The sequence below is a fragment of the Narcine bancroftii genome, chromosome 2, assembly GCF_036971445.1.
Source record: "Narcine bancroftii isolate sNarBan1 chromosome 2, sNarBan1.hap1, whole genome shotgun sequence".
NCBI classification, from domain to species: domain Eukaryota; kingdom Metazoa; phylum Chordata; class Chondrichthyes; order Torpediniformes; family Narcinidae; genus Narcine; species Narcine bancroftii.
Genome location: NC_091470.1, coordinates 116,599,403 through 116,625,955, shown reverse-complemented (window position 1 = coordinate 116,625,955; position 26,553 = coordinate 116,599,403). Strand labels below are relative to the sequence as shown.

The 26,553-nt window shown below is 43.3% G+C and overlaps 1 protein-coding gene across 3 annotated transcripts in view; it reads right to left on the bottom strand.

The window, feature by feature from the left end:
- actn1 (actinin, alpha 1) overlaps positions 1 to 26,553 on the bottom strand; it is a 58,328-nt gene that overhangs the window by 11,384 nt on the left and 20,391 nt on the right. For all 3 annotated transcript variants that reach the window (XM_069918091.1, XM_069918092.1, XM_069918093.1), the window contains exons 6-9: positions 18,392 to 18,532; positions 4,759 to 4,941; positions 2,777 to 2,911; positions 669 to 848 (exon numbers count right to left, since the gene is read on the bottom strand). In XM_069918091.1, the coding sequence (XP_069774192.1) occupies positions 669 to 848; positions 2,777 to 2,911; positions 4,759 to 4,941; positions 18,392 to 18,532 (639 nt within the window). The remainder of the gene's footprint in view (positions 1 to 668; positions 849 to 2,776; positions 2,912 to 4,758; positions 4,942 to 18,391; positions 18,533 to 26,553) is intronic.

Here is a 26,553-nt window from a genome sequence, read left to right as displayed (position 1 = left end):
AGCTTTAGAGAGAGGTTACAGAGGAGATTTACCAGGATGTTGCCTGGATTGGAGGACATGCCTTGCTGACAGAGCTAGGGCTTTTCTCTTTGGGGTGACAAAGGATGAGAGGGTCTTAGTTAGGGTGGACAGCCGGTGGCTTTTCCCTGGGGTGACGGCAGCAAATACCAGAGGGCATCTGTTTAAGGTGAGTCGAGGAAAGTTCAGGTCACATGACAGAGATTAGGTTTCTTTTTATACAGAGAGTGGTGGGGGCTTGAAATACACTGTTGGGGGTGGTGGAGGCTGGAATAATAGGGGACATTCAAAAGACTCTTAGGTAGGAACATGGATGAAAGAAAAATAGAGGGTTGTTGCTGTGAGGGAGGGAAGGCTTGTATAGGTCCGCACCACATCGTGGGCCGAAGGGCTTGGACTGTGCTGGAATGTTCTAAACACGAGAAGAACAGCAGCAGTTTACGCAGAAAATCCCCGACACTAACACAAATATGTGAGGCAGGAGTGGGGTGTCAAGGAGTATGCGAATAGCAGAGGCTCCCAGAGGCTGGAATCTGCAGCAATCATCGATAAGCCAGAGCAACTCTGGGTCGCCGGTATCTGCCTGAGCTTTGAGCATGAACTGCAGATGTCAGCACAGAGAAAAGGGAAGTGCACGGAAATGTTCTCACCTCCATTGTATAGTTGGTGTGCTTGTTGTCAAAAATGAGTGCCTCCTGGATGAGCTGATGGTCTCCCTCCAGCTGATCGATCTTTGGTTTGTAGTTGACAATGCTCCTCTCGTACTGCCGGAGGTGGTTTAGCTGATCCTCCAATGTGCCATGCATCTCGATGGAGATCCGCCCAATCTCCTGTAACAGGTGACAAAAGGCTGGCAGGTCACTGGTGGGCGCAGAACCACTGGACATCAGGTGAAGACAATGCAGTGGAGGCTCTCAGCACCACAGAACCTGGTTCAAACTTGATCTGACCTGACCATGGGCCCAGGCCAGAGATGTTGGTCTCCGTTTATTTTCTGCAGAGTTTACACGTGCCCCCCTGAGAGAGGGCATGGATCCTCAGGATGCTCCCATGTGCCAAAGATGAGCAGGGAGAGGTGTCCAGGTGTATAAGTTAGTGGTGGAAACTGGAGGGGGGAGAACTGGTGGGAATATGGGAGAGTTTAAACAAAGGGATAAATCCAGGATTAGTGTCTGAGTGCTGATGAACTAGGGGGCCTGTTTTCCTGCTGTCAGACTCTACATTGCTACTGTGGCCTCTCGTCTGTAGAACTGATGCATTGGACATGACGTGGTTACATGACAAAGGGCAGAAGACCACTCATCACAAGCCTGGCACGGATAAATCTTTGCACTGTCACTGCATTTCTCTGCCATGGTCAATGAGCTGCTCCTGGTCAACAGGGGCAGGTTCAGGAGGAGGAGGGAGAAAGTTGGTGGCCCAGAGGATGAATCCTTTGGTTAATGAATGGAAACATTCACGGTGTGGTGTCTCCAGAAAAGGGGCTGGAAGGGGAGACATTTTGCTTGAGGACCATGGCCTCGAGATGGCAAAGAGATAAGTACTGGCAGGGTTGGGTCGGAGTGGGGATGGGGGGCAAAATTGGACTTTTGTAGGGGAGGGAGGGAATTGATGAGTTGCGGCCTTTGTTGGGGGGGGGGTGCAGGGCTTTGGCCTTGCTGGGTTGGAAGCATGACTAGTCATGGAGAGTGCTGGTGGTGCTCCAGGACATCAGTCGTTGCTGCTTTAGATCTGGACTTGGAGCTGAGAGGGAGGATGCCGGAAAAGTGAGGGACTTCCCTCGCCATGTCCCAATCCAGAGACCTTGGAAATTGTGGTCATCCTTGGGACACCTTCCTTTGGCCTGACATTGCTCCACAAAGAGAGAAGTGACATCACCCCGACACCATGTGTCCAGTTGAATGTCTGGAGCGATTCGTTACAACTCAGAAATGGCTGTCCCTGGGTTTTGCTCCAGACAAAGTGGACTGGCAAAAGGTCCATGTGGAAAAGGCAAGATGGTGAAAGTGAGTTTCTAAACTTACATCTTCAGTGCTTGTGAATGTAATTCTTGCAAAGCTGCAGATGGAGGGCTTGAAGAGCCTATTTCAAAATGGAGGTGAATCTCCCAACACTGCACAAAACTTGCACGGCTTTTACATATCTAACAGGTGCAGATTCATGCCAAGTGGGAATATGGGGGCCATTCTCTTACTTGGTGTTCAAGATCCTGGGGCACTATTCATAAAGCAGCAACGACTGATGTCCTGGAGCACCACCAGCACTCTCCATGACTAGCCCTGCCAACCTCGATGACTGGCCTTGTCACCCTCCATGACTGGCCCTGCCTCTGTCCATGACTGGCCTTGTCACCCTCCATGACTGGCCCTGCCACCCTCCATGACTGGCCCTGCCAACCTCCATGATTGGCCCTGCCACGCTCCATGACACGAGAGGCTGGAATCTGGTAGCAACAATAAATGATCTTCTGGAGGAATTGAGAGGGTTGAGCAGGGCAAGTCAGAGATAAAGAACAGTTGACATTTCAGCCCCGAATCCTTCACCGTCTGAAACAGTGACCTCTCAGTCTTGATGAGTGATTCTGGCCTGAAACGTCGACCATTTCCTGCCGCTGTTGATGCTCGACCCACTGGGTTTCTCCGGCAGATAAGATTTTTTTGTCAATATCTGCTCCACAACTCATTTTTTAAACATTAGGTTTCTTGCGAGGCCGCTGCCACAGGGAGGGCAGTCACGGTTTAGAGGTGGGTAAAGTTACCTCCATCTTGGTCTGAATCCAAGGGCCAATGACGTTGGCCTGAGTCGCAAACTGCTTCCGCAGCCTCTCGTTGGACTGCTGGCGAGCGTTCTCCTCAATCAGAGCGTGGTCCCTCTGTGGTACCAAATGTCGCACCTGAAAGCAAAAAGAAATCATTGTGTGAAAAGCATCACCGAAACTTTTACAGCTTTTTCAGCACAAAATGCCCGAGTATCCCTGAGAAAAAATGGCTGATATTTTGCACTGGATGTGAGATGGGGTGTGTGGGGGAGGCAACATTTAAATCTGAGTTGAAATGACCCCACTTTGATTCTAATAAACCTAAGTTGTATTCCTGGTCTCCAGAACAAAGTCTATAACTGAACAAGTGCCGTGGAGAGAGTGAATATCTTCCAGTGGCTCCATGTCTGTACTCAAGCCACACAATTATTATGTATAATTATTACAGTTCCAGACCCCTGTATACATCTTATATGTGGAAAGGGTTTCATGTTTCTGGGTAGGCACTTTGCTGAAGATCTCTCCTGAACTACCAATACCATCGCAGTTGGTAAGAAGGTACAACGACGACTCCATGTTCTGAGGATGCTCAGGAAAATCAAACAGCTGGTGTCTTTCTATCACTGCTCCATTGAGAGTGTGCTGGCCTACTGCATTCCCACGTGGTTTGCCAATGCTCGGCAGCAGACAAGAGAGTCCTTCAGAGGGTCATCAATATGCCCCAGATGATTGTTGGCTGCGCACTGCCCTCTTTGGAGGATTTGTACAACTCTCGCTGCCTTGTAGAGCAGTCAACATCCTGAAAGATCCTTTCCACCCTGCTCATCACCTGTTTGACCTGCTGCCTTCCGGTATACGTTTCAGGTCCATTAAATCACGGACAAACAGTTTTTACCCCAGGGCCTACGTGAACTGAACACCACCAAACATTGAATATTGTACTGTTTTATTGAGTTGTTATTTTTATATTTTATTTGTTTGATGTCTGTCTGCACCGTCAGGATGTGTACTCAATTTTGGTGTAATGACAATAAAAGGTTATCTTATCTTATTTTTGGTCACCTGAGTGGGAGAGTGGGACGGAAGGGAATATTTCTTTCCTCTTTTTCTTCACTGTTTCCCTTCCCTTTCTGAACTTCCCAAGATCTTACTCAGGTGGAGAGAGCTTAGTCCTAAAATTCTCAACACCTGATATCTGGACGATCGTGATGGACCGGTCAATCCGCACCCATCCATCCAATCCTGACCACTCAGTATAAAGGGAAACTATCACATCCTTGGGCACTAAGGACTGAGGTGTGGACAGAAATGACTGCGAAATGAATTAATTAATTCCACCTGACAAGGCCATAAGAACGGTTGTTAGAAAATTTGTGAAGTCCCAGCAGAAAGAGACCATCCCTCACATTAGCCGCCATTACAGCGCCAGTGACCTGGGTTTGAATTCGCTGCTATCTGTAAGGAGTTTAATTGCTTTCCTTGTGACCTGAATGTATTTTATCCGGAGCACCGGTCTCCAAAGACATACAGGTTTAGCAGATTAAATGGTCACATGAGTGTAATTGGATGACAAGGCCTCATGGGCCGGAAGAGTCTGTTATTGAGCTGCGTCTCTAAATTAAACATCCTCCAGTGTTAAATGAATTTAGAATTATTATTCCTAAGCAGTTGGAAACCAAACAATTATTCTTCTGCTTGTGTATATATTACAGAATTGGGACACGGACAAGTTCTGCCGGTTGGATCAACAGTTAAGGTCTAGTTTCTGAAGACGATTTTTGAACCAGCATCTGATCTACACCGAACATGAAAGAAGTCTAATAGGTATCTCTACAACTGATCATTTCAGCACAAATTCGTCTAGTTTCAAAAATAATTTTTCTTCAAATAGTCGTTTATCAGAGTACAAAATATGCTCAGAATTTTCATCAACCAGGAAGTGTAATTTAACCAAAGCATTTCTGATGGTGTTCTTTCCTCACCTTTTCCCATTTGCTGTTGATATCCTGGGGGGCGATGGTTGTGTAGGGATTGCTCCCTGCCATGTTGACGTGGTAGGTCTGGACAATCTTTGACACCTCATTGTGAATCCCTAGGATAGCCTGGCGTTCTCGATCCGCCTCGGGCAGAGTTGCTTTAAACTGCTCGTGTGCTGTGATCAATCCCTGGAGAAGAGGTACATGCGTCAGAAAGTCAGACACTGAATGCATTCCCTGGAACTTAACCTGAAGTAGGAGGAAGAGATTTTGAAAACTTACAGGAGACCGTCACCCCTCTCTCCATCGTGTTTCACCGATCGCTTGTGGGAGCCCCTGCCTCACCCCTCCCACCCTGTCCTCTTTACACTGTCTCAGTCCCAAAGAAGCCTTAAAACGTCGACTGTGCCTTTTCTCCCACTGAGGCTGCTCGACCTGCTGAGTTCCTCCGGTGGATTGTGTTTGACCTGAACGCTCTGTGGTTTCCCTTCTTCCCAGCCATCCTCTGAAATAAGGGGTCAGGAATCTACGAAGCCCAACCACTGAATGATCATTCTGCATGAAAGGGAAAGGGGAAGGCCCACACACGTCTTTGCTGACTGCTAACACATCTGCCGCGTGCCCCTGGAACATGATCTAGCTGCTACTCCCCCTCACTCGCCCAGTGACAGCACAACAGCTGTGGCTGAGATCCCTTCTGAAACCCTTGATGGGAACCACCAGTTGTGAAATTATCACCCTGGCCAACTACAGAACTACTGTGTGTAAAATGAGAAACCAGTCATCATCACTGGGGCAAGACACAAACTTCTGTCTTCCCAACCTCCTCTTCCAGACATGGCCTGTTAAAAATCACCGGATTTAATAACTGTCAGGAACAATTCCTAATGTAGTCATATATCTCACTAGCTCCATCACAGAACTTTCTGTATTCCTTCAGAAATAATTGATCATTATGAGACTTGAAGATTTATCTCCTGAAAAATGTGTGACACTTGAACGCCACCCTCCAAACCCCAACCATCCATTTAGCTCTTCAGATTTTTCTTGTATGTTAAAATTGAGTTCACATTCACCACTTCAGCTCGTTCCCCACTCCCACCACTGTCTGCGTGAAAAAGTTCCCCCTAAGAAGATTTCACCTTTCTCGCTTGTTTTTGCCTCACCTAACCTGAGTGGGAAAAAAAACTGGCTACCCCCCTCATAATTTTGTATACCTCTGTAAAATCTCCCCTCATTCTCCAACACTCCAGGGAATAACCTTTCCCTTTAACTCAGTTCTTCAAGTCCCAGCAACATCATTGCAAATCTTCTCTGTACTCTCTCAATATTATTGATATCTTTCTTGTCGTTAGTTGACCCGCTAGACAATAGCACCAACGAGCGAAGATAATGTTCTGATCCTGCAAACCAACATTAGATGGAAAAAATGCACATGATTTTCTAAAACTTAATGTTGTCAAAACACATCCCTCGTTACTGCTGAGAAGGTAATCTGACAATTTTATCAGGGAGGGCGGTGCAGGACTTTCATCCAGGACATTTCCAGCAACATATTCCCAAGTTAAGAGTGCATTTGGCTTGGAAATTGATTTTCTAGGTGCCTTCTTCTTATGGGCAGTAGAGGTTGCGAGCTTGGGGTCAGAAAAACACCCCGCAGATGCTGGAAAGCTAAAATGAAAACAAAAAATGCCAGCAATACTCTGCAGGTCACTCAGCACCTGTGGGACAACGTCTCAGGCTGAAGATCCATGGTTGGAACTGAGAAGGAGAAAGAAGCAGCTTGTCGAGCTGCAGGGAGGGTGTGGGAGATGGGATAAACCCCTGGGTGACCATGGGGATAAAAAAGCCATCTTATCAGTGGGTCATGAAAGCAATAAGAGAGTGGGAATGCGAACAAAAGGATGTGGGAGTTGCAAAAGGCAGAGCAGAGGGGCATGCCCGGCACTTCCTCCACTAACAGTGATAGTAAAATGGGTGAGGAGGAGGGGAGAGAATAAACAAGCGGAGACAGTGTCATTGATAAACAACAAATACCAAGGAATCAAGCAACCTGAGTTGTACAGTTCAATCTCAAGTCGACAAGACTGCAATGTGCCCAGAGAGATGATGAGGTGGTGTTCCTCGAGTATGTATCGGGTCTCACTCTACAGTGCAGGAGACCCCAGACAAGCAGGTGGGGATAGGGCAGACAAGTAAAACATCGGCATAGGCAAGTTTGGGATCTCCCCTGCCATCTCACACGGGTGCTTGGCAATAGATCACCAGATCTGCCACGGCCCGACAGGAGCCGATGCAAGATATGCACCTTTCCTAAAACATTCAGGATCAGCATTTATTTTCATGAACATGTCACAAAAGTTGTTGTTTTGTGGCAGTATCACAGAGCAAATATTGCTATAAAATTACAGTTCAAAATAAATAAATTAGTGCAAAAATGAGAGAAAGTGGGGGTTGTGTCTGTGGTTCATTGTCGGAGGGGAAGAAGCTGTCCTTGTACTGCTGAGTGTTCATCTTCAGGCTCCTGTACCCGCTTCCCGATGGTAGCAGAGTGAAGAGGGCATGGCCTGGGTGATGAGAGTCCTTGAGGAAAGAAGTTGCTTTCTTAAGATATTGCCTATTGTAGATGTCCTCGATGGAATGGAGACTAGTGCCTGTGATATCACAGGCCAAGTTAACAACCCTCTCATTTTTTCTTGTCCTGTGCACTACAGTGGTTCCAGACCTTTACTTAGGTATGAGTTCATTCTGGCCATGGCCAACCCCTCAAAGCATTCCTTTGCAGTAAATGTGAGTGATAGACATTGAGGCAGATCCCTCTGCTCTTCTTGGGATGATTGATGCCCTTTTGAAGCAGGTGGGAATCTCTGACTGCAGCAACAAGAGGTTGAAAATGTCTGTGAACACTCCGGCTAGGCCAGGGCCAGTCATGGAGGGTGAACGTAGAGGCAGATATCACAGGATTGTCAGATTCTGCAGGAATTCTCAAGGGCCCATTGTTGTTCGTTATATACATTAATGATCTAGATGATGGGGTGGTGAATTGGATTAGTAAATATGCAGACGATACTAAGATAGGTGGAATAGTGGATAATGAAGAAGGTTTTCAAGGATTGCAGAGGGATTTGGGCTGCTTAGAAAAGTGGGCTGAAAAATGGCAGATGGAATTTAATGCTGATAAGTGTGAGGTGCTTCATTTTGGTAAGAAGAATCAGAATAGGACATACGTGGTAAATGGGAGAGCATTGAGGAATACAGAAGAGCAGAAAGATTTAGGAGTAACGGTACATCGTTCCCTGAAGGTAAAAACTCACGTGAATAGGGTGGTGAAGAAGGCTTTTAGTATGCTGGCCTTTATCAATCATTGCATGGAATATAGGAGTTGGGAGGTGATGTTGAGATTGTATAAGACGTTGGTGCGGCCTAATATGGAGTTCTGTGTGCAGTTCTGGTCGCCTAATTATAGGAAGGATATAAACAGAGTGGAGAGAGTGCAGAGAAGGTTTACCAGAATGTTACCTGGGTTTAAGCATCTAGAGTATAGGGAGAGATTGGACAGATTAGGTCTTTATTCTTTGGAGCGTAGAAGGTTGAGAGGGGATTTGATAGAAGTATTTAAGATTATGAAAGGGATAGACAGAGTGGATGTGGATAGACTATTTCCGTTAAGAGGAGGAAAGATTAAAACAAGAGGACATGAGTTAAGAATTAAGGGGCAGAGGTTTAGAGGTAACATGAGGGGGAACTTCTTTACTCAGAGAGTGGTAGCCGTGTGGAATGATCTTCCGGGAGAAATAGTGGCGGTGGAGTCAATTGTATTATTTAAGAAAAGGTTGGACAGGTATATGGAAGAGAAGAAGATGGAAGGTTATGGGCATTGTGCAGGGAGGTGGGACTAAAAAGGGGTGTTTGGTTCGGTGCGGACTAGAAGGGCCTAATGGCCTGTTTCCGTGCTGTAATTGTTATGTTATGTTATGTTTTTATGGTATTGTTGAGTTCTCCTTCTCAAGCTGAGCATAAAAGGTGTTCAGCTCATTGGATAATGAAACATCACAGCCATCTATGGCAGAAAAGTGGCAGATGGATTTCAATCTGGATAAGTGTAAGATGATGCATTTTGGAAGGACCAACCAGAAGATTGAGTACAGGGTTAAAGGTCTGTTACTTAAAATGAACAGAGGGACCGTGGGGTCTAAATCCATACATCCTTCAAGGTTGCCGCACAGATTGATAGGATGGTTAAGAAGATCTAAGGAATGCTGACATTTATTAATGGGGGATTACATTCAGGAGGTCATGAGGTCATGTTACAACTCTACAAATCTCTGGTGAGACCACCCTTAAGAGTATTGTGTTCAGTTCTGGTCACCTCATTACAGGAAGGATGTGGAAGCTATGGAGAGAGTGCTGAGGAGATTTACCAGGATGTTGCCTGGATTGGAAAATAAGTCATGAGGCAAGGTTAGCAGAGTTGGCACTTCCCTTTGGAATGGAGAAGGATGAGAGGAGACAATACAGGTCTACAAAATTATGAAAGGCATAGATCGGGTGGACAGCCGGTACCTGTTTCCCAGGGTGGGATCAGCAAACACCAGAGGACATGTGTACAAAATGAACGGAGGGAAGTTTAGGGGAGACATCAGAGGTACGTTTTTACGTTGTGGGTGCCAGGGATGGTGGTGGAGGCTGAAAAATTGGGGGCACTTAAAAGACGCTTGGACAGACACATGGATGAAAGAAAAATAGAGGGTTATGGGGTAGGGAGGGTTTAGTATTTATTTAAAGAAGGGATATATGGGTCAGCACAACATCGAGGGCCGAAGGGCCTGTACTGTGCTGTATTGTTCTATGTTCTATGTGTTCAGCCTCACCTTATAATGACCTGCAATCTCTGCTGTAGCTGGTGAGTATCTGACTGTGTCTCTAGCTTCCTGTTAAGATCTGGATCAGCAGTTTGCTAAAATTTACCAACAGTGAACATAAATACCGCTGGAAATGTATGCTGAAGCAGTGAATTAGCTGTACCAACGTGTACTGCAGGTAGACTTCTCATTGATACTAATGTACCTCATGTAGCAGTTGGCGCAACATTATTACAAGTACCAGCAACCTTGGTTCACACTTGGCGCTGACTGTAAGAATTTGTACATTCTCTTTGTGACCTCTGTGGGTTTTCTCCTGGTGTGAGAAGTGCATCCTGTTTGGAGCAGGAGTTGGATAAACTCCAGAGCGTTCGGGAGGCAGATAGGAGTTACAGGGACACTATTACGCCTAGCAGACAGGAAGAGGGTAGATGGGTTACAGTTGGAAGAGGGAGAGGGGACAGACAGGCAGAGCAGGCCCCCTGGTGGGTATGCCCCTGAAAAACCAGTATACAGTTTTGAATACAGTTGAGGGAGACAACCTACTGGGTATGCCATGGAATTCAGGTCTCTGACAATCAGATCTGGTGCTGTGGCTAAGAAGGGAAGGGAGGAGAAGAGGTGAGCTATAGTGCTAGGGGATTCCACAGTTAGGGGGACAGATAAGAGGTTCTGTGAAGGAGATCGTGAACCTAGGATGGTACGTTGTCTCCTTGGTGCCAGGGTATGTGATATCTCTGATCGAGTTCACAACATTCTTAGGTGGGAAGGTGATCAGCCAGATGTCGTGTCCCATGTAGGACATAGATAGGAAGGGTGAGGAGGTCCAGCAAGGAGAGTTCAGGGAGTTAGGTGCTAGGTTGAAGAAGAGGACCTCCAGGATGGTGATCTCAGGATTGCTTCCCCTGCCACGTGCTGGAGAGGTTGGAAATAGGAGGATAAGGCAGGGGACATGGTTGTGATAGTACAGATTCTATCACCAATGTGTATATGTACATATGTACAGATAGTAGTGTAGGATGACTGTGATTGGCTGAGAGTGTAGCCACACCTACTGGCAGGTCTTAAAGGATTGCTCCTAGCCAGACCAGGTCATTCTGGACTGGTCGACCTATTTGTGATATGCTCCAGTCTTTTTGTAAAAGCCTTGTTTTGGATCAACAAGTCTTTGGTTCTTTCAATGCACACTACAATGGTGTAGTCGGAAGGGCTTCAGGTTTCTAGATCATTGGGCTCTGATCCAGGGAAGGCGAGATCTGTGCCGATAGGACTGTTTTCATCTGAACTGGAAGGGGATTAATATCCTTGCAGGTAGGTTTGTTAGTCTTGTCCCGATGGGTTTAAACTAGATTTGTAGGGGGAGGGGAACCAGAGCATTAGAGCAGATAGTGAGGTGGAGGAAGATAAAGGTCATGCATGGACTGCATGTATAGACAGAAATTAGAGGTTTGTACGTGATGGAAATGTTCTCAGGTGTATTTATATCAGTGCAAGAAGTATTGTCAGAAAGCCAGATGAGTTTAGGGCATAGATTGACATGTGGGATTATGACATTATTGCTAATAGTGAGACTTGGTTGCAGGAGGGGCAGGACTGGCAGCTTAATGTTCCAGGGTTCTGTTGCTACAGACGTGATGGAGGGGGAGGGATGAAAGGGGAGGAGTGGCATTGCTAGTCAGGGAAAATATCACAGCTGTACAAAGTCAAGAAAGCCAGGAGGGTTTGTATACAGAACCCATATGGGTGGAGCTTGGAACAGTAAAGGTGTGACCACACTGATAGGGTTGTATGCTAGACCACCCAATAGTCAGAGAGAATTGGAGAAGAAAATCTGTAGAGAGAGAGAGAGAGAGAGAGAGAGAGAGAGAGAGAGAGAGAGTAGACCGATGTTTAAAAAAAACCAAAAAAAAAACAGAATGTGGTGATAGTAGAAAATTTTAACTTTCCACATATTGACTGGAACTGGATGGCTTGGAGTTTGCCAAATGTGTTCAGGCAAGATTTCTAAATCAATATATAGAGGCACCAATGGGAGATTAGAAAATTAATTGGGATAAAAGTGAAATGATGCCTTTGGTTGATAGGGATTATAATCAATGCAAACAAATTGCTCAATTTAGATGGTCAGATAATGGAATTAAATATTTAGGGAATAAAATTGATAAAAATTTGGATAATGTATATAAATTAAATTATTTATCATTATTCAATAAAATTAAGGATGATTTAAATAGATGGAATGATTTACCTATAACTTTAATGGGTAGAGTAAATTGTATTAAAATGAATATTTTTCCAAGGATTCAATATCTTTTTCAATCTATTCCTTGTGGTATACCTCAGAATTTTTTAAAAGATTTGAATTCAAGTATTAGGAAATTTTTCTGGAAAGGTTAGATGGCCTGAGCTTGTTTAGAAAAATTAACCTGGAAGTTTAAATTATGAGGTTTACAACTTGCACATTTTGAGAACTATTATAACGCTGCTCAATTGAAGTTTATTATTGGAATGCTTGATTTGGAGAAATCTTCAACTTAGGCTAAAATAGATTAAAAATATATGCAGGAATTTATTTATAAATCGAATTCTAAATTGTTAATAGGGACTAATGACCCACCTATATTGAAATATTTAATTGAATTATGGAATAAAATAGATTATGAGATAAGTGGAAAAGATTTGATTTCACGTAAAATGCCTTTATATCAAAATAAAATTTTCCCTTTTACTATGAATAATCAATTTTTGAAGATTTGGAACAAAATGGGGATTAACAAAAGAGAAGATTGTTTTAAAGCTGGTAATTTTATTACTTTTCAACGAATGAAGGAAAAGTTTAATATCCCGAATAATACTTTTTTTTGTTACTATGAAGTTAAGGATTTTTTGATTGATAAATTGGGTCAAAATTTAAGATTACCTAGACAGAATGAATTAGAATTATTAATTAAACTGAGTGTGATATAAATAAATTTATTTCAGAAATGTATAAATTACTTCAAAGAAAAGCTCCTGTAAGGTATTCATAAATCAAGATTGAGATGGGAGGTAGATTTAAATAGACAGATAGATGAGAATGGTTGGAAACAGTTATGTAAAGATAGTATGACAAAAAATTATTAATGGAAGATATAGATTGGTACAATATAATTTTCTACTTAATTATATTTAATTCCTCAAAAATTAAAAAGATTTAATTCAACATTATCTGATTTATGTTTTAGATGTGGTCGAGAAGTAGGCTCATTTTTTCATTCTACTTGGCAATGTTCTAAGGTTAAACCTTTTTGGATACAGGTGAAAATATTCTTGGAAAAAATATTAAAGATAAAACTCCTGCTTGACCTGATTTTATTTTTGTTGGGTAATATTAAAATGATTAGTCTTAATTTCTGCATCAAATTGAATTTTTAAATTAGCCTTAGCCGTTTCTAGGAAGTGTGTAACTATTACTTGGAAATCAGATATAGGTTTAGGAATGCAGAGATGGCACACTGAGTTACGATCATGTATTCCACTTGAAAAAAAACCATAATTTATGTGATAAATATCATTTCTTTTTGAAAATATGGAGCCCATATTTATAATATTTTGGTTTGAAAATTTAGAGCTCTCAATAATTTGATTTTTTTCAGCTTCACAGTCATTGAATTGAAGTATTTTTGACAATCTCCTTTTTGTTTCTTATAACTATATAACCATATAACCATTTACAGCACAGAACAGGCCAGTTCGGCCCTACTAGTCCATGCCGTAACAAATCCTCACCCTCCTAGACCCACTGACCAGCACCCGGTCCATACCCCTCCAGTCCTCTCCTATCTTTTTAGGGGTTTAGGGGTGGGGAGGGAGGGATAATGGATATATACACCATATAAGTATTGTTTTTTTCAATTTATTATTAATAATTGTAATTGTGGTTTTAAAAACATAAATAAAATATACCAAAAAAAGCATATACTCCACCTTCCAAAATGCATCACTTCACACTTATCCTTATTGAACTTTTCTGACCAACTCTGCATTCTGTCTACATCCTGTTGTATACTTTGGCTTGGCTTCGCGGACGAAGATTTATGGAGGGGGTAAAAAGTCCACGTCAGCTGCAGGCTCGTTTGTGGCTGACCAGTCCGATGCGGGACAGGCAGACACGATTGCAGCGGTTGCAAGGGAAAATTGGTTGGTTGGGGTTGGGTGTTGGGTTTTTCCTCCTTTGCCTTTTGTCAGTGAGGTGGGCTCTGCGGTCTTCTTCAAAGGAGGCTGCTGCCCGCCAAACTGTGAGGCGCCAAGATGCACGGTTTGAGGCGTTCTCAGCCCACTGGCGGTGGTCAATGTGGCAGGCACCAAGAGATTTCTTTAGGCAGTCCTTGTACCTTTTCTTTGGTGCACCTCTGTCACGGTGGCCAGTGGAGAGCTCGCCATATAATACGATCTTGGGAAGGCGATGGTCCTCCATTCTGGAGACGTGACCCATCCAGCGCAGCTGGATCTTCAGCAGCGTGGACTCGATGCTGTCGACCTCTGCCATCTCGAGTACCTCGACGTTAGGGGTGTGAGCGCTCCAATGGATGTTGAGGATGGAGCGGAGACAACGCTGGTGGAAGCGTTCTAGGAGCCGTAGGTGGTGCCGGTAGAGGACCCATGATTCGGAGCCGAACAGGAGTGTGGGTATGACAACGGCTCTGTATACGCTTATCTTTGTGAGGTTTTTCAGTTGGTTGTTTTTCCAGACTCTTTTGTGTAGTCTTCCAAAGGCGCTATTTGCCTTGGCGAGTCTGTTGTCTATCTCATTGTCGATCCTTGCATCTGATGAAATGGTGCTACAGCAAACTTTCACACTATAAACAGCTCTTCCATGCTTCATGAAATCTTCAAACTTACTGACCCATCCTTCTACTTCTTCATCCAGGTTGTTTATAAAAATCACAAAGAGCAGGGGTCCCACAATAGATCCGTGCTGAACTCCATGAGTCACTGACCTCCAGGCTGAATACTTTATTCCCACTATTACCCTGTGCTTTCTGCAAGCAAGCCAATTCTGAATCCACACAGATAAGGTTCCATGGAATTCCATGTCTCATGACTTTCTAAACGAGTCCACCATGGGGGACCTTGTCAAATGCCTTACTGAAATCCAAATGCACCACATCTACTGCCCCACCTTCATCAATTTCTTTGTTACTTCCTTAAAAAAACTCACTTAGGCTTGTGAGGCACAACTTGCCCGTTACAAATCTATGCTGACTATTCCTGAGCAGATTGTGGTTTTCTAAAAGCTCAGACAACCTGTCTCTAAGAATCCTCCCCAATAGTTTGAACACCACTCACGTCTCCCTAACACCCTTTTTTAAACAAGGGGACCACATTTGCGATTCTCCAATTCTCCAGTGCATCCCGTGTGACCAGGAAGGACGCAAGGATTATTGCCAACGCTCCAGCTATCTCTTACCCCCACCTTCCCATAGCAACTTGGGGTATATATTGACTGGTCTCAGGGAGGTACCAATCCTAATGTTTTTAAGAAGATCCTGGAGGTCCTCTATTCTTGACCTCAACGTGATCCAGCACATACATTTGTCCTCACATTGTCCAAGGTTTCTCTTTCTAGTGAACACTGAAGCAAAGTATTCATTTATGACCTTCCCTACCTCATCTATCTGCAAACACGTGTTACTGCCTTTATCCTTAAGCAGTCCTACCTTCACTCTTGTCATCCTTCTGTTCTTCATAGAATGCCCTTGGCTTTTCCTTAATCCTACTTGCCAAGGCCTTCACATGCCACCTAAGTCCTTCCCACTATATAATTCTCATGAACACTTTCCTGTCTTTTGTTTCCTAAACCTTAAAAAATTTAGTTTGGACATACAGTACGGTAACAGGCCCTTACGGCCCATGAGTCTGTGCCGATGAGTTCGGATTCTAGCATCTGAAGACTCTTGTGAGTCTAAAATACTGTTTTTGAAGAAGCAGTACCTGAGTTATTTACTGTTTAAATGCATCTTGAAAGATTAATTCCTGAATATGAACAATGATTTGATGGAATTACATTCCAATTAAGAAAGAATTTGGTTTCTTGATTCTCTTGTCATCTAGAAGAGAAATCTATCATATACTGTTCAAAACCATTTGATGAGATGACAACGGGCAGATGGGCATTAAGTACATTCAGTGGGCAATGACAGACATCATTGGAGACTATCAGAAATTGATAATCAGTCTTGTTGATGACAGCCCTGGCCCAAACAGGTCCACATCAACAAGAGACCACCTTTCTATGATGCTGTGACAACAGAGAAATGTTGTAATTTAAAAAACTATTAGATTTAGCCAAGTAATTGCACCAGGAATATTTATTACAGTGGTTTTCAAACTGCCCCTAAAACTCACATCCCACTTTAAGTGATCCCAATGCCATCAGTGCTCTTTGATTAGTAAGGGATTGCTGAAGGTTGGTGGAAAGAAAAAGTTTGAAAACCACTTTTAATTGTACTTAATTGACTCGTTATGCGCACAGTTTCATAACTCCAAAGGAAATGGGCCAATGACAAATTTTCTCAAGCAAAATACTTCAGTGACAATTGGGTCTCGAGCAGTGATTCTCAACCTTCCCTTCCCACTCACATCCCACCTTAAACAATCCCTTACTAATCACAGAGCACTGGGGGCATAGAGATTATTTAAGGAGGAATGTGAGTTTGGGGGCAGTTTGAAAACCATATGACCATATTACAGTTTATGGCATGGAAACAGGCCATTTCGGCCCTTCAAGTCCATGCCAGTTCACTCAAACAGCTCCACTAGATCCCCCCCACCTATTCTCCGCCCATAACTCTCCAACCCCCTCCTATCCATGTATATATCCAGCCTTCTCTTAAGTGAAAGAATTGACTCTTTCTCCGGAAGATTATTCCATTCAGACACCACTCTCTGAGTGAAGAAGCATCCTCTAATGTTTCTCCTAAAATTTTGCCCCCTTACCCTCAACTTGTGTCCTCTTGTTTCAACCTCCCCTGCTCTCAGGGGGAAGAGTCTACTTGCATCTAGTCTGTCTATTCCCTTCATAATTTTAAACACCTCTATCAAATCCCCTCTCAACCGTCTACATACCAAAGAATAAAGTCCTACCTATATTCTTTTCTTTTTCTTTTCTTTGGCTTGGCTTCGCGGACGAAGATTTATGGAGGGGGTAAAAAGTCCACGTCAGCTGCAGGCTCGTTTGTGGCTGACCAGTCCGATGCGGGACAGGCAGACACGATTGCAGCGGTTGCAAGGGAAAATTGGTTGGTTGGGGTTGGGTGTTGGGTTTTTCCTCCTTTGCCTTTTGTCAGTGAGGTGGGCTCTGCGGTCTTCTTCAAAGGAGGCTGCTGCCCGCCAAACTGTGAGGCGCCAAGATGCACGGTTTGAGGCGTTATCAGCCCACTGGCGGTGGTCAATGTGGCAGGCACCAAGAGATTTCTTTAGGCAGTCCTTGTACCTTTTCTTTGGTGCACCTCTGTCACGGTGGCCAGTGGAGAGCTCGCCATATAATACGATCTTGGGAAGGCGATGGTCCTCCATTCTGGAGACGTGACCCATCCAGCGCAGCTGAATCTTCAGCAGCGTGGACTCGATGCTGTCGACCTCTGCCATCTCGAGTACCTCGACGTTAGGGGTGTGAGCGCTCCAATGGATGTTGAGGATGGAGCGGAGACAACGCTGGTGGAAGCGTTCTAGGAGCCGTAGGTGGTGCCGGTAGAGGACCCATGATTCGGAGCCGAACAGGAGTGTGGGTATGACAACGGCTCTGTATACGCTTATCTTTGTGAGGTTTTTCAGTTGGTTGTTTTTCCAGACTCTTTTGTGTAGTCTTCCAAAGGCGCTATTTGCCTTGGCGAGTCTGTTGTCTATCTCATTGTCGATCCTTGCATCTGATGAAATGGTGCAGCCGAGATAGGTAAACTGGTTGACCGTTTTGAGTTTTGTGTGCCCGACAACAATGAAGACGCTGTTTACATCCGGTACCGCACGGATGGCAGTCTCTTCAATCTGAGGCGCCTGCAAGCTCACACCAAGACACAAGTGAAACTTGTCCGTGAACTACTCTTTGCAGATGATGCCGCTTTAGTTGCCCATTCAGAGCCAGCTCTTCAGCGCTTGACGTCCTGCTTTGCGGAAACTGCCAAAATGTTTGGCCTGGAAGTCAGCCTGAAGAAAACTGAGGTCCTCCATCAGCCAGCTCCCCACCATGACTACCTACCTATATAACCATATAACAAATACAGCACGGAAACAGGCCAATTTGGTCTGATTTATTATATATTTTCTTTTGTATTTATTTTTAATTATATATGCTATTGTCATTTTTTTTTTACAAAGTACCTGCTTACAGAATCCCGTACACATATGCATGGTTAGTATCTGACAATAAACTCGTTATCATTAACTCAACATCAACATGCTGATGATGTTTTGAACACAGATCTCACAAAAAGGATTGCAATATATTTAGTTGGTTAAGGTCTTGTTTCAGTTTGCCACTGGTTCAATTTTTTGTTTAACGAGCAAGTTAACCTCAAAGCACTGTAAATTTAAATTGTTTGGGGAACTGGGAGGGTCCTTACCTTTGACGCATCTTGTCTGCTCGAATCAGGTCTGGCCAAGTTCACAATTAAAATCGTCACCAGCAGACAGGTCTCAGGTAGCCCCCCTTTTCTCAGCAAGCCACGACTGCTTTGAAATGCCAAGTGAAGAGGAAAAAGCTTTGCTCAATAATGCAAACATTTTGGGTTAATACATACCTGGATTTCCTCAATAGTGTGAACAATGAACGTGTCCTGCAGATCTTCCATTGCTCCTTCCATCCAGTTGTTAAAGGGGGCAGCCCTCTTTGCATATTCTAGATACAATTGGTCAATAGTTTCCAACAGCTTCTCAGTCCTCTGAAACAAAATTTAAAACTTAAATTCACTAAATGGAATTATGATTGCTGGATTATTTAATACAGGCTGCAATTAAGTGGGAGGTTCATTGGTATTTATCTGCATGCCAATACCAACTGAGGTACTTACACTGCCTTCCATAATGTTTGGGACAAAGACACTTTTCCCCTTTATTTGCCCCTGTGCTCCACAGTTTTAAATTTGTAATCAAACAATTCACATGATTATAAAGTGCACATTCTAGATTTTAATCAAGGTTATTTGTAGACATTTTGGTTTGACCATGTAGAAATTACAACACTAAATAATGAGCAAAGTTTGAGTCCTTAAATGAGTCTCCGAATGAGTTCAGGAGTTTGATAGTTGAGTGGGAGCAACCATTTCTGAACCTGGAGATACAAGTCCTGTGCCTCCTGGCAGCGTTACAGAGCGTGTGCTGGGTGGTGTGGATCCTTGATAATTGCAGCTGCCCTCTGACGGCAGTGTTCCCTGCAGATGTTCTCAAGGGTGTGGAGGTTTTTGCCTGTGATGTTCTGGACTGTGTCCACTTCCTTCTGCAGGGTTTTCCACTCAGGGGTATTGGTGACCCCATAATGGACTGAGATGCAGCCGGTCAGCACACTTTCCACCACACATCTGTAGAAATTTGCTAAATTTTCTGATCACATTCCGAACTTCCGCAAACACACATACAAACATAATACATAGTGGATAATAATCACATATATGCAGAAAGGTATAATTTAATATAAATATTTTGGAAAATTTTATCAGTTACAGGATACCATTCATCAGTCTCACAGCTTGCAGCAAGAAGCCATTTCCCAGCCACCAGTCCTGATTTTGATGCTTCTGTACCTCCTTCCTGATTGTAGTGGGTCAAAGATACTGTGTTATGGATGGAAAGGGTCCTCCATAATTCTTTGAGGAGTTAAAAAATGTTATGGAGTCCAGAGGACCCCAAAAACCAGCAGCAATAGATATGCCCGACAACACAGGGTTACTTAAACAAAAGCAGTTTTTAATTATATTTGAACAAGAAAACAGAATTAAACTTTAACTTATCACCTAACCTACCTAATCCCCCACCCCCTCTACTACTACTAAGCGCAGCTGTGTGTAATGCATATTTAAGATTAGAAAAGTTCTTTGGATCACAGTCCAATCTCCCTGGTTGCAGGCATTTCTTGTACTGTGCACAGAAGTTAGCATTAACAAAGTTCACCAGGCTTTGGTGCTTAACAAGCAAATGGTTACCACTCAGGAGGGTTCTTGTTGGTCTTCAGAGGTCATCTGCACCTGATTCCTGTTTAATCAGTCTTGCTGACGAAACTTGCCCCCTTCAGGGTTGTCCAGATGATCCTCCTTCTTTCAGGTAATCTTTCAGACAGCCAGTCTTCTCCTTTGACCAAGCAGTCTTCCAAATGTTTGCCAGCTTGGTCCTTCTGGAACTAATTTCTGTCTCACACAAAAAATTTAGTTTGGAGAAAAACTGTTCTGTCTGTCTGCAAAAATCACATGTTCTCCCAGGCAAGCTGTATGCTGCAACTTTGTTGCTCTTTTTGCAAAAAGCACTCTGCAAAGGTCCTGCAAAAATTCTGTGTTTTAAAATGTGTGTGTGTAAGCTGCTCTAGCAATTCCTCCCAAACCACCTCAAAATACTCTGTCACAACACAAAAATCTGCAGAAGCTAGGGATGAGTGCAAGATACAGCTGTGCTGGAGAAACTCAGCAGATCACGCAGCATCTATAGGAAGTGACCAACATTTTGGGCCTGAAACCTTTGTCAGGAATAAGGATAAAACAGGTGGGGGCCTGGATAAAAGGCATGGGAGTGGAGGAAAGGGGACTGCTGAGTTACTCAGCCACAGTGTCTGCATTCATACTTAACTCCTTTTGAGCTCTTAACTTGTATTATGATCTGATTCAGTCACTGCACCTAAATACATGGTCCTCCAGCCAAGGAGCAATGAAAACTTGACGCTACCTCTCTGTTCTTCCAAACCATATTCTCTAACAAAATAAAACAATATGCCCTCAATAATTCTCTCACTAATGTGCAACTGAACTTGTACCCCAAATTTGCAGCTAAAATTGTTCCTTGACTCTTCTTGATTTCTGCCACACAAAAACCTTCATGGAAAGAGTGGAAAGCACAACGTTCCTTGCTTTGTCTATAAAGGGTTCGGAGAAGCACAGTTTCATTAGTTAAATATTTATAGTCAGGTGATAATAAACTTGAACCTGAATGTACTTTGAAGCAATTTCAAACAATAATTGGAGTTTTTTAAAAATCTCTCCCTAATATTTGAAGGTGAAACAAATAATTCAGTATTTAAGAAAATCCAGTACTAGATCAGTAATCCTCTTAGAACATTACAGAATATTACAGTACATTTTCAACCCCTCCTGCTTCAAAAGAGCATCAATCATCCCCGATGTCCAAGAAGAGAAGAGTGAGCTGCCTCAATGACTATCACCCAGAGGCATTCACATCCACTGTGATGAAATGCTTTGAGAGGCTGGTCATGGCCAGAATGAATTCGTACCTAAGTAAAGGTCTGGACCCACTCCAATTCACCTGTCATCACAATCACTCCACAGCAGATGCAATATCACTGGCTCTCCACTCAGCTCTGGTTCACCTCAAAAATAGCAATTCATACATATGGCTGCTCTTCATCGACTACAGCTCGGCCTTCAACACCATTATTCCCTCAGTGCTGGTCAACAAACTCCAGACCCTGGAGGGTACCCTCTGTACCCAACTCTGTAACTGGATCCTTGACTTTCTCATTGGAAGACCACAGTCAGTATGAATTGGAAACAACATCTCCTCCTCACTGATCATCAACACAGGCACATCCCAAGGATGCATGCTTAGCCCATTGCTCTACTCATTACACACCCATGACTGTGTGGTCAGGAACAATTCCAATGTCATCTACAAGTATGCTGATAACACCACAGTTGTCGGCATAATCACAGACGACAATGAGGAAGTGTACAGGAGGGAGATAGATCAGCTCATTTAATGGTGTAACAACCACCTTGACCTCAATGTTATTCACTCTGCATGGCAGAGTCAGTTTGTTTACATTTCTTAAATGTATACATTCCCTATATTCCTATCATTCTCTGTTGGTCCTACCCAGGTTAGATGCCAAAATACAACACCTCACATTTCTCTCTATTCAATCCCATCAACCATTCCTCTGCTAACTTGCCCAGCGACCAAGATCCTGATGCAACCTTCATTGTCTAGAATGTCAGACAGTCTAATGTCATCCATCAACAGGCCTTGTACATTTCCATCTACGGGCAATGGGCCCAGCACCGGACCCTCTGGCAGACCACTATCTGCTAAACAACCTTCCACCTCGATGAAGAGCTCAGGCCCATAATGTTGATTAACCCTTGCTTCCTATAGATGCTGTGTCCCCACCGAGTTTCTCCAGCACTTGTGTATTGCACTACAGTCTGCAGACTTTCCCTTTTAACTTCCACCATCTTCCATCAACCTAATTTTCTATCCAATTTGCTATGACCTTAACTTCCAGAATGTGGAACCTTATCGAATGCTTTGCTGAAGACTCTTGAAAAATTTGTGCTGCTGTAAAACACCAAATTTCATGACTTGTTCATGACAATAAATTCTGATTCTCTTTGGCCCATAATGTTGTGCTGGATCCATATATTCCTACCAAAAAAAATACTAAACCCTCCCTGTCCCGTAACTCTCTCTTTTTCTTCCATTCATGTGCCTGTCTAAGAGTCTCTTAAATGCTCCAAATGTTTCAGCCTCCACCATCATCTCCAGCAAGGCATTCCAGGCTCCCACAACTCTCTGTGTTTAAAATAAAAACCTGATGTCGCCCCTGAACTTTTCTCCCTTTACTTTGTACATATGTCCTCTGGTGTTTGCTATTCCTGTCTTGGGAAAAAGGTGCTGACTATCTACCTTAACTATGACCCTCAGAATCTAGTCAACCTCTATTAAGTCTCCTCTCATCTTTCTTCACTACAAACAAAAAAGTCCCAGGTTTGATAACCTTGCCTTATAAAACATACTTTCTATCCGGGTAACATCCTGGTAAATCTCATCTGCACCCTTTCTATAACTTCCACATCCTTCCTATAATGAGGTGACCAGAACTGAACACAGTGTGGTCTCATCAGAGATTTGTAGAGTTGCAACATGACTCTCTACTCCTGAACTCAATTCAGATTAACGAAGCCCAGCATCCCATAGGCCTTCTCAAATTGTCGTATCAACCTGCACGGCAACCATTTAAATTTAATCTTAATTTTAAAAAAATTAGTCATAACAGCACATTAAAAGGCCCTTTCTGCCCACAAGCTCATGCTGCCCAATTACACTCAATATGCTCTGAACGGTGGGAAGAAATGGGACCCACTGGGGAAAATCTATGCAGACATGGGGAGAACGTACAAACTCCTTAAAGACAGTGCAGGATATGAACCCCAGTCCTGATTGCTGGCACTGTAACAGCTTTGTGCTAACCGTCACACTTACCTTAATCGTGTTCTCTACCCTCAAGTTTAACCTATCATAAAGCATCACTTCAAACTTATCCAGATTGAACTCCATCTGCACTCTTCCACCCAACTCAATATCCTGTTGTAACTTATGACAGCCTTCAGCCCTATCCACAAATCCTCCAACCTTCGTATCATCCATAAACTTATTGACCCATCTTTCCATCTCTTCACCCAGGTCATTTATAAAAATCACCAAGAGCAGGGGCCCCAGAACAGATTCTTGCGGCACTCCACTAGTCACCGTCCTCCAGGTAGAATACTTTCCTTCTACTATTACCCTCTCTTTTTACAAGCAAGCCACACAGCCAAGGCTCCATTGATGCCATGCCTCATGACCTTCTGAACGAGTCTCCCATGGGAGACCTTGTCAAATGCCTTACTAAAATCCATGTAGACCACATCTACCGCCCTACCCTCATCAATTTCTTTTGTTACCTCCTCAAATAACTTGTTTAGGCTCGTGAGGCACGACCTTCCCTTCACAAAGCCATGCTGAATCTCCCTGAGAATATTGTACTCCTCTAAATGCTCGAAAATCCTGTCCTTAGAATACTCTCCAATAGTTTGTAGTTTGCCCACCACTGATGTAAGACTCACTGGTCTATATTCCCTGGATTCTCCCTATTTCCTTTCTGAAACAAAGATCATCCCCGATGCCCGAGCAATCTCTTCCCTCCCTTCGCACAGCAGCCTGTGGTACATCTCAACTGGTGCCGGGAACATTAATCCTCAAGTTTTCAAGAAGATCCAGCACCCTTTTCCTTAATCTCAACATGGTCCAGCACTTGTTTTTTTAAAAATTTGATAGGGAGGAATAGTACATGTGCATATTGTTTAGTTATTAGTTAATTATATAGGTTTTAGAAAATGCAATGCAGAATATGAGTCACATTATCAATGATACATTCTTATATAATTCTCAAAATAAAAGTGAAATGTCCTTATGAGAATTTCACCTCGCATTCTAATACTGAGATATACATTGTATTAATCTAAATAGATGAGTGGTTTTCAAAATGCCCCCCCCCGCCACTTTAACCAATCCCGATGCCATCAGTGCTCTGTGATTAGTCAGGGATTTCTTAAAGTGGGATGTGAGTGGGAAGGGAAGGTTGAGAATCACTGCTCTAGACCCAATTGTTACTGAAATATTTTGCTTGAGAAAAGGTCATTGGCCCATTTCCTTTGGAGCTATGAAACCGTGCACATAACGAGTCAATGAGGGACGATTAAAACAGTGGTTTTCAAACTTTTTCTTTCCACCCAAAAACCACCTTAAGTAATCCCTTACTAACCACAGAGCACTGATCGCATACGGAATACTTAAAGTGGGATGTGAATTTAGGGGGCAGTTTGAAAGCCACTGAAATAGACCAATAGACAAAAATAAGAACAAAAGAATAAAGAAAAAAAAGGAAGACCCTTCTCCCCCCACTAATCCAACCACTCTCACTAAACACGGTCACCAGCAAATAAATTGTGAAGAATCAAGTCTTGGCTCTCGGACATCGGATAGAAAACCCCCAGAGCATCCCTGCCTAAGGCATCAAAAAATGATCATAGTCCATGAATGGGCCTCATATCTTGTCACATTCAACCTTGATCTCTTTAACATTAATTTTCTCCGAACTCAAGCAGGACCTAACATCCTGAACCAAAGTGCATATGGGTTGGTGCTCTGCTGTCTTTCCATCTGATCCAAATTGCTCAACTGGCCATCAGTGAAGTAAAAGCTACTCTTCCTGTTTGAGATGAATTCAAGGAAATCCTCTCTTCTAAAGAATTACCAAACAGAGCAATAAAAATACATGGTTCTAATTTAATCCAAAGAATCTGTGATACTGTTTTGAAGAATTGTTCCCAATATTCTTGTAGTTCTGGACACTCCCAGAACATATGAATCAGAGAGGCCTCAAAAATTTTACATTTGGCACATCGTGGATCAACATTAGGATAAAAACGAGATCATCTAACTTTGGACCTATGCATTCGATGAACACCTTTAAATTGGATTAGACAATGTAAACTCACCTTGACCAAAGTCCTTTTCTCTGGTGGTTAAGCAAAGTATTCATTTGGGACCTCCCCAAACTGGTCCACCTCCAGGAATTTTGCCTCCTTTATCCTTAAATGGCCCCACCTTCACTCTCATTATCCTTTTGATCTTCATGTAATCATAGAATGCCTTTGGGTTTTCCTTAATCCTACTTGCCATGGCCTTCCCATGCCCCCTTCCAGTTCTCCTAGGTTTGCTCCTGGCTATCTTGCAATTCTCATGAGCCTTTCCTGTTTCCTGCTTCCTAAATCTAATGTGTACTTCCTTCTTCCTCTTGACTAGCTACCTCACCTGCTTCATCAACCACGGTTTTCTTTCCCTACCATCTTTTCCCTGTCTCAGTGGGACAATCCTATACAGAATCCCATGCAAGTGGTCCTTAAACTTCCTCCACATTACTTCTGTGCTTTCCCCCATGAACATCTATTCCCAATTTACTCTCCCTAGTTCCTGCTTCATCCCATCATAATTAGCCCATCCTCAATTAAGCACTTTTCCAATTTGCCTGTTTTTATTCTTGTCTATAGGTATGATAAAGATCAAGGAGTTGGGGTCACTATCACTGAAATTCTTCCCCACTGAGAGGTCCACCACCTGACCCAGGATTAGATCCAGTATGGCCTCTCCTCTCGTTGACCGGTCCACATACTGTGTCAGGAATCCTTCTTGAACACACCAGAAAAATTCTGCCCCAGGAGGTGCCAGTCAATATTAGGGAAGTTGAAGTTTCCCATAACAACAACCCTACTATATCTGCTCCATTCCAAAATTTGTGTACTAATCTGTTCCTTGGTGCCCTGCAGGTTATTTGGGGGCCTATAGCCTCTCCCACTGCACTGCTATTTTAAAGTTATTTTTCTGAGTGAATGGCAAAAAAATCTTTCCCTATGTCCTTTCTCATCTCTTTCCATTTTAACTCATTGTTAGATCTCGTCTTCAAATTGCTGTCTTGTTCTTATTTTGAATATGTATCAACTTTCCTCAGTTGACAGAGGTTTTCAGGTGCTGTTTATTGCCATCACTTCCTCAGTGTAAAATATCTACATCTGTGCCATTACCAAAACAATGGTGACTGAAATTCACCTTCACCAAGAATCCAAGAAAGTCAGTCAGCAATGAAATGTGCATGGCTGGGCTGTGGTTGTAACGTAGGGAGGTGCCAACCTACTATTTAACTTGTACTCAACTGAGAAATTTTCCCTTTCATCTACAGGGTTCCATTGCTCTTCACTGATTACACTCTTGCTTTTTGCGTCAGTAGCCTCTCTAGCTGAAAGTACATGTTCAAGAGCAGCTGCAGAAGCCATAACAAAATTCAACAGGTGCGGACAAGTAGGAGGAACCTCTAAGGCATTGCTCCATTAATTTCTAGAGCATAGCCTTGCTGCTATCAATGCTGCAG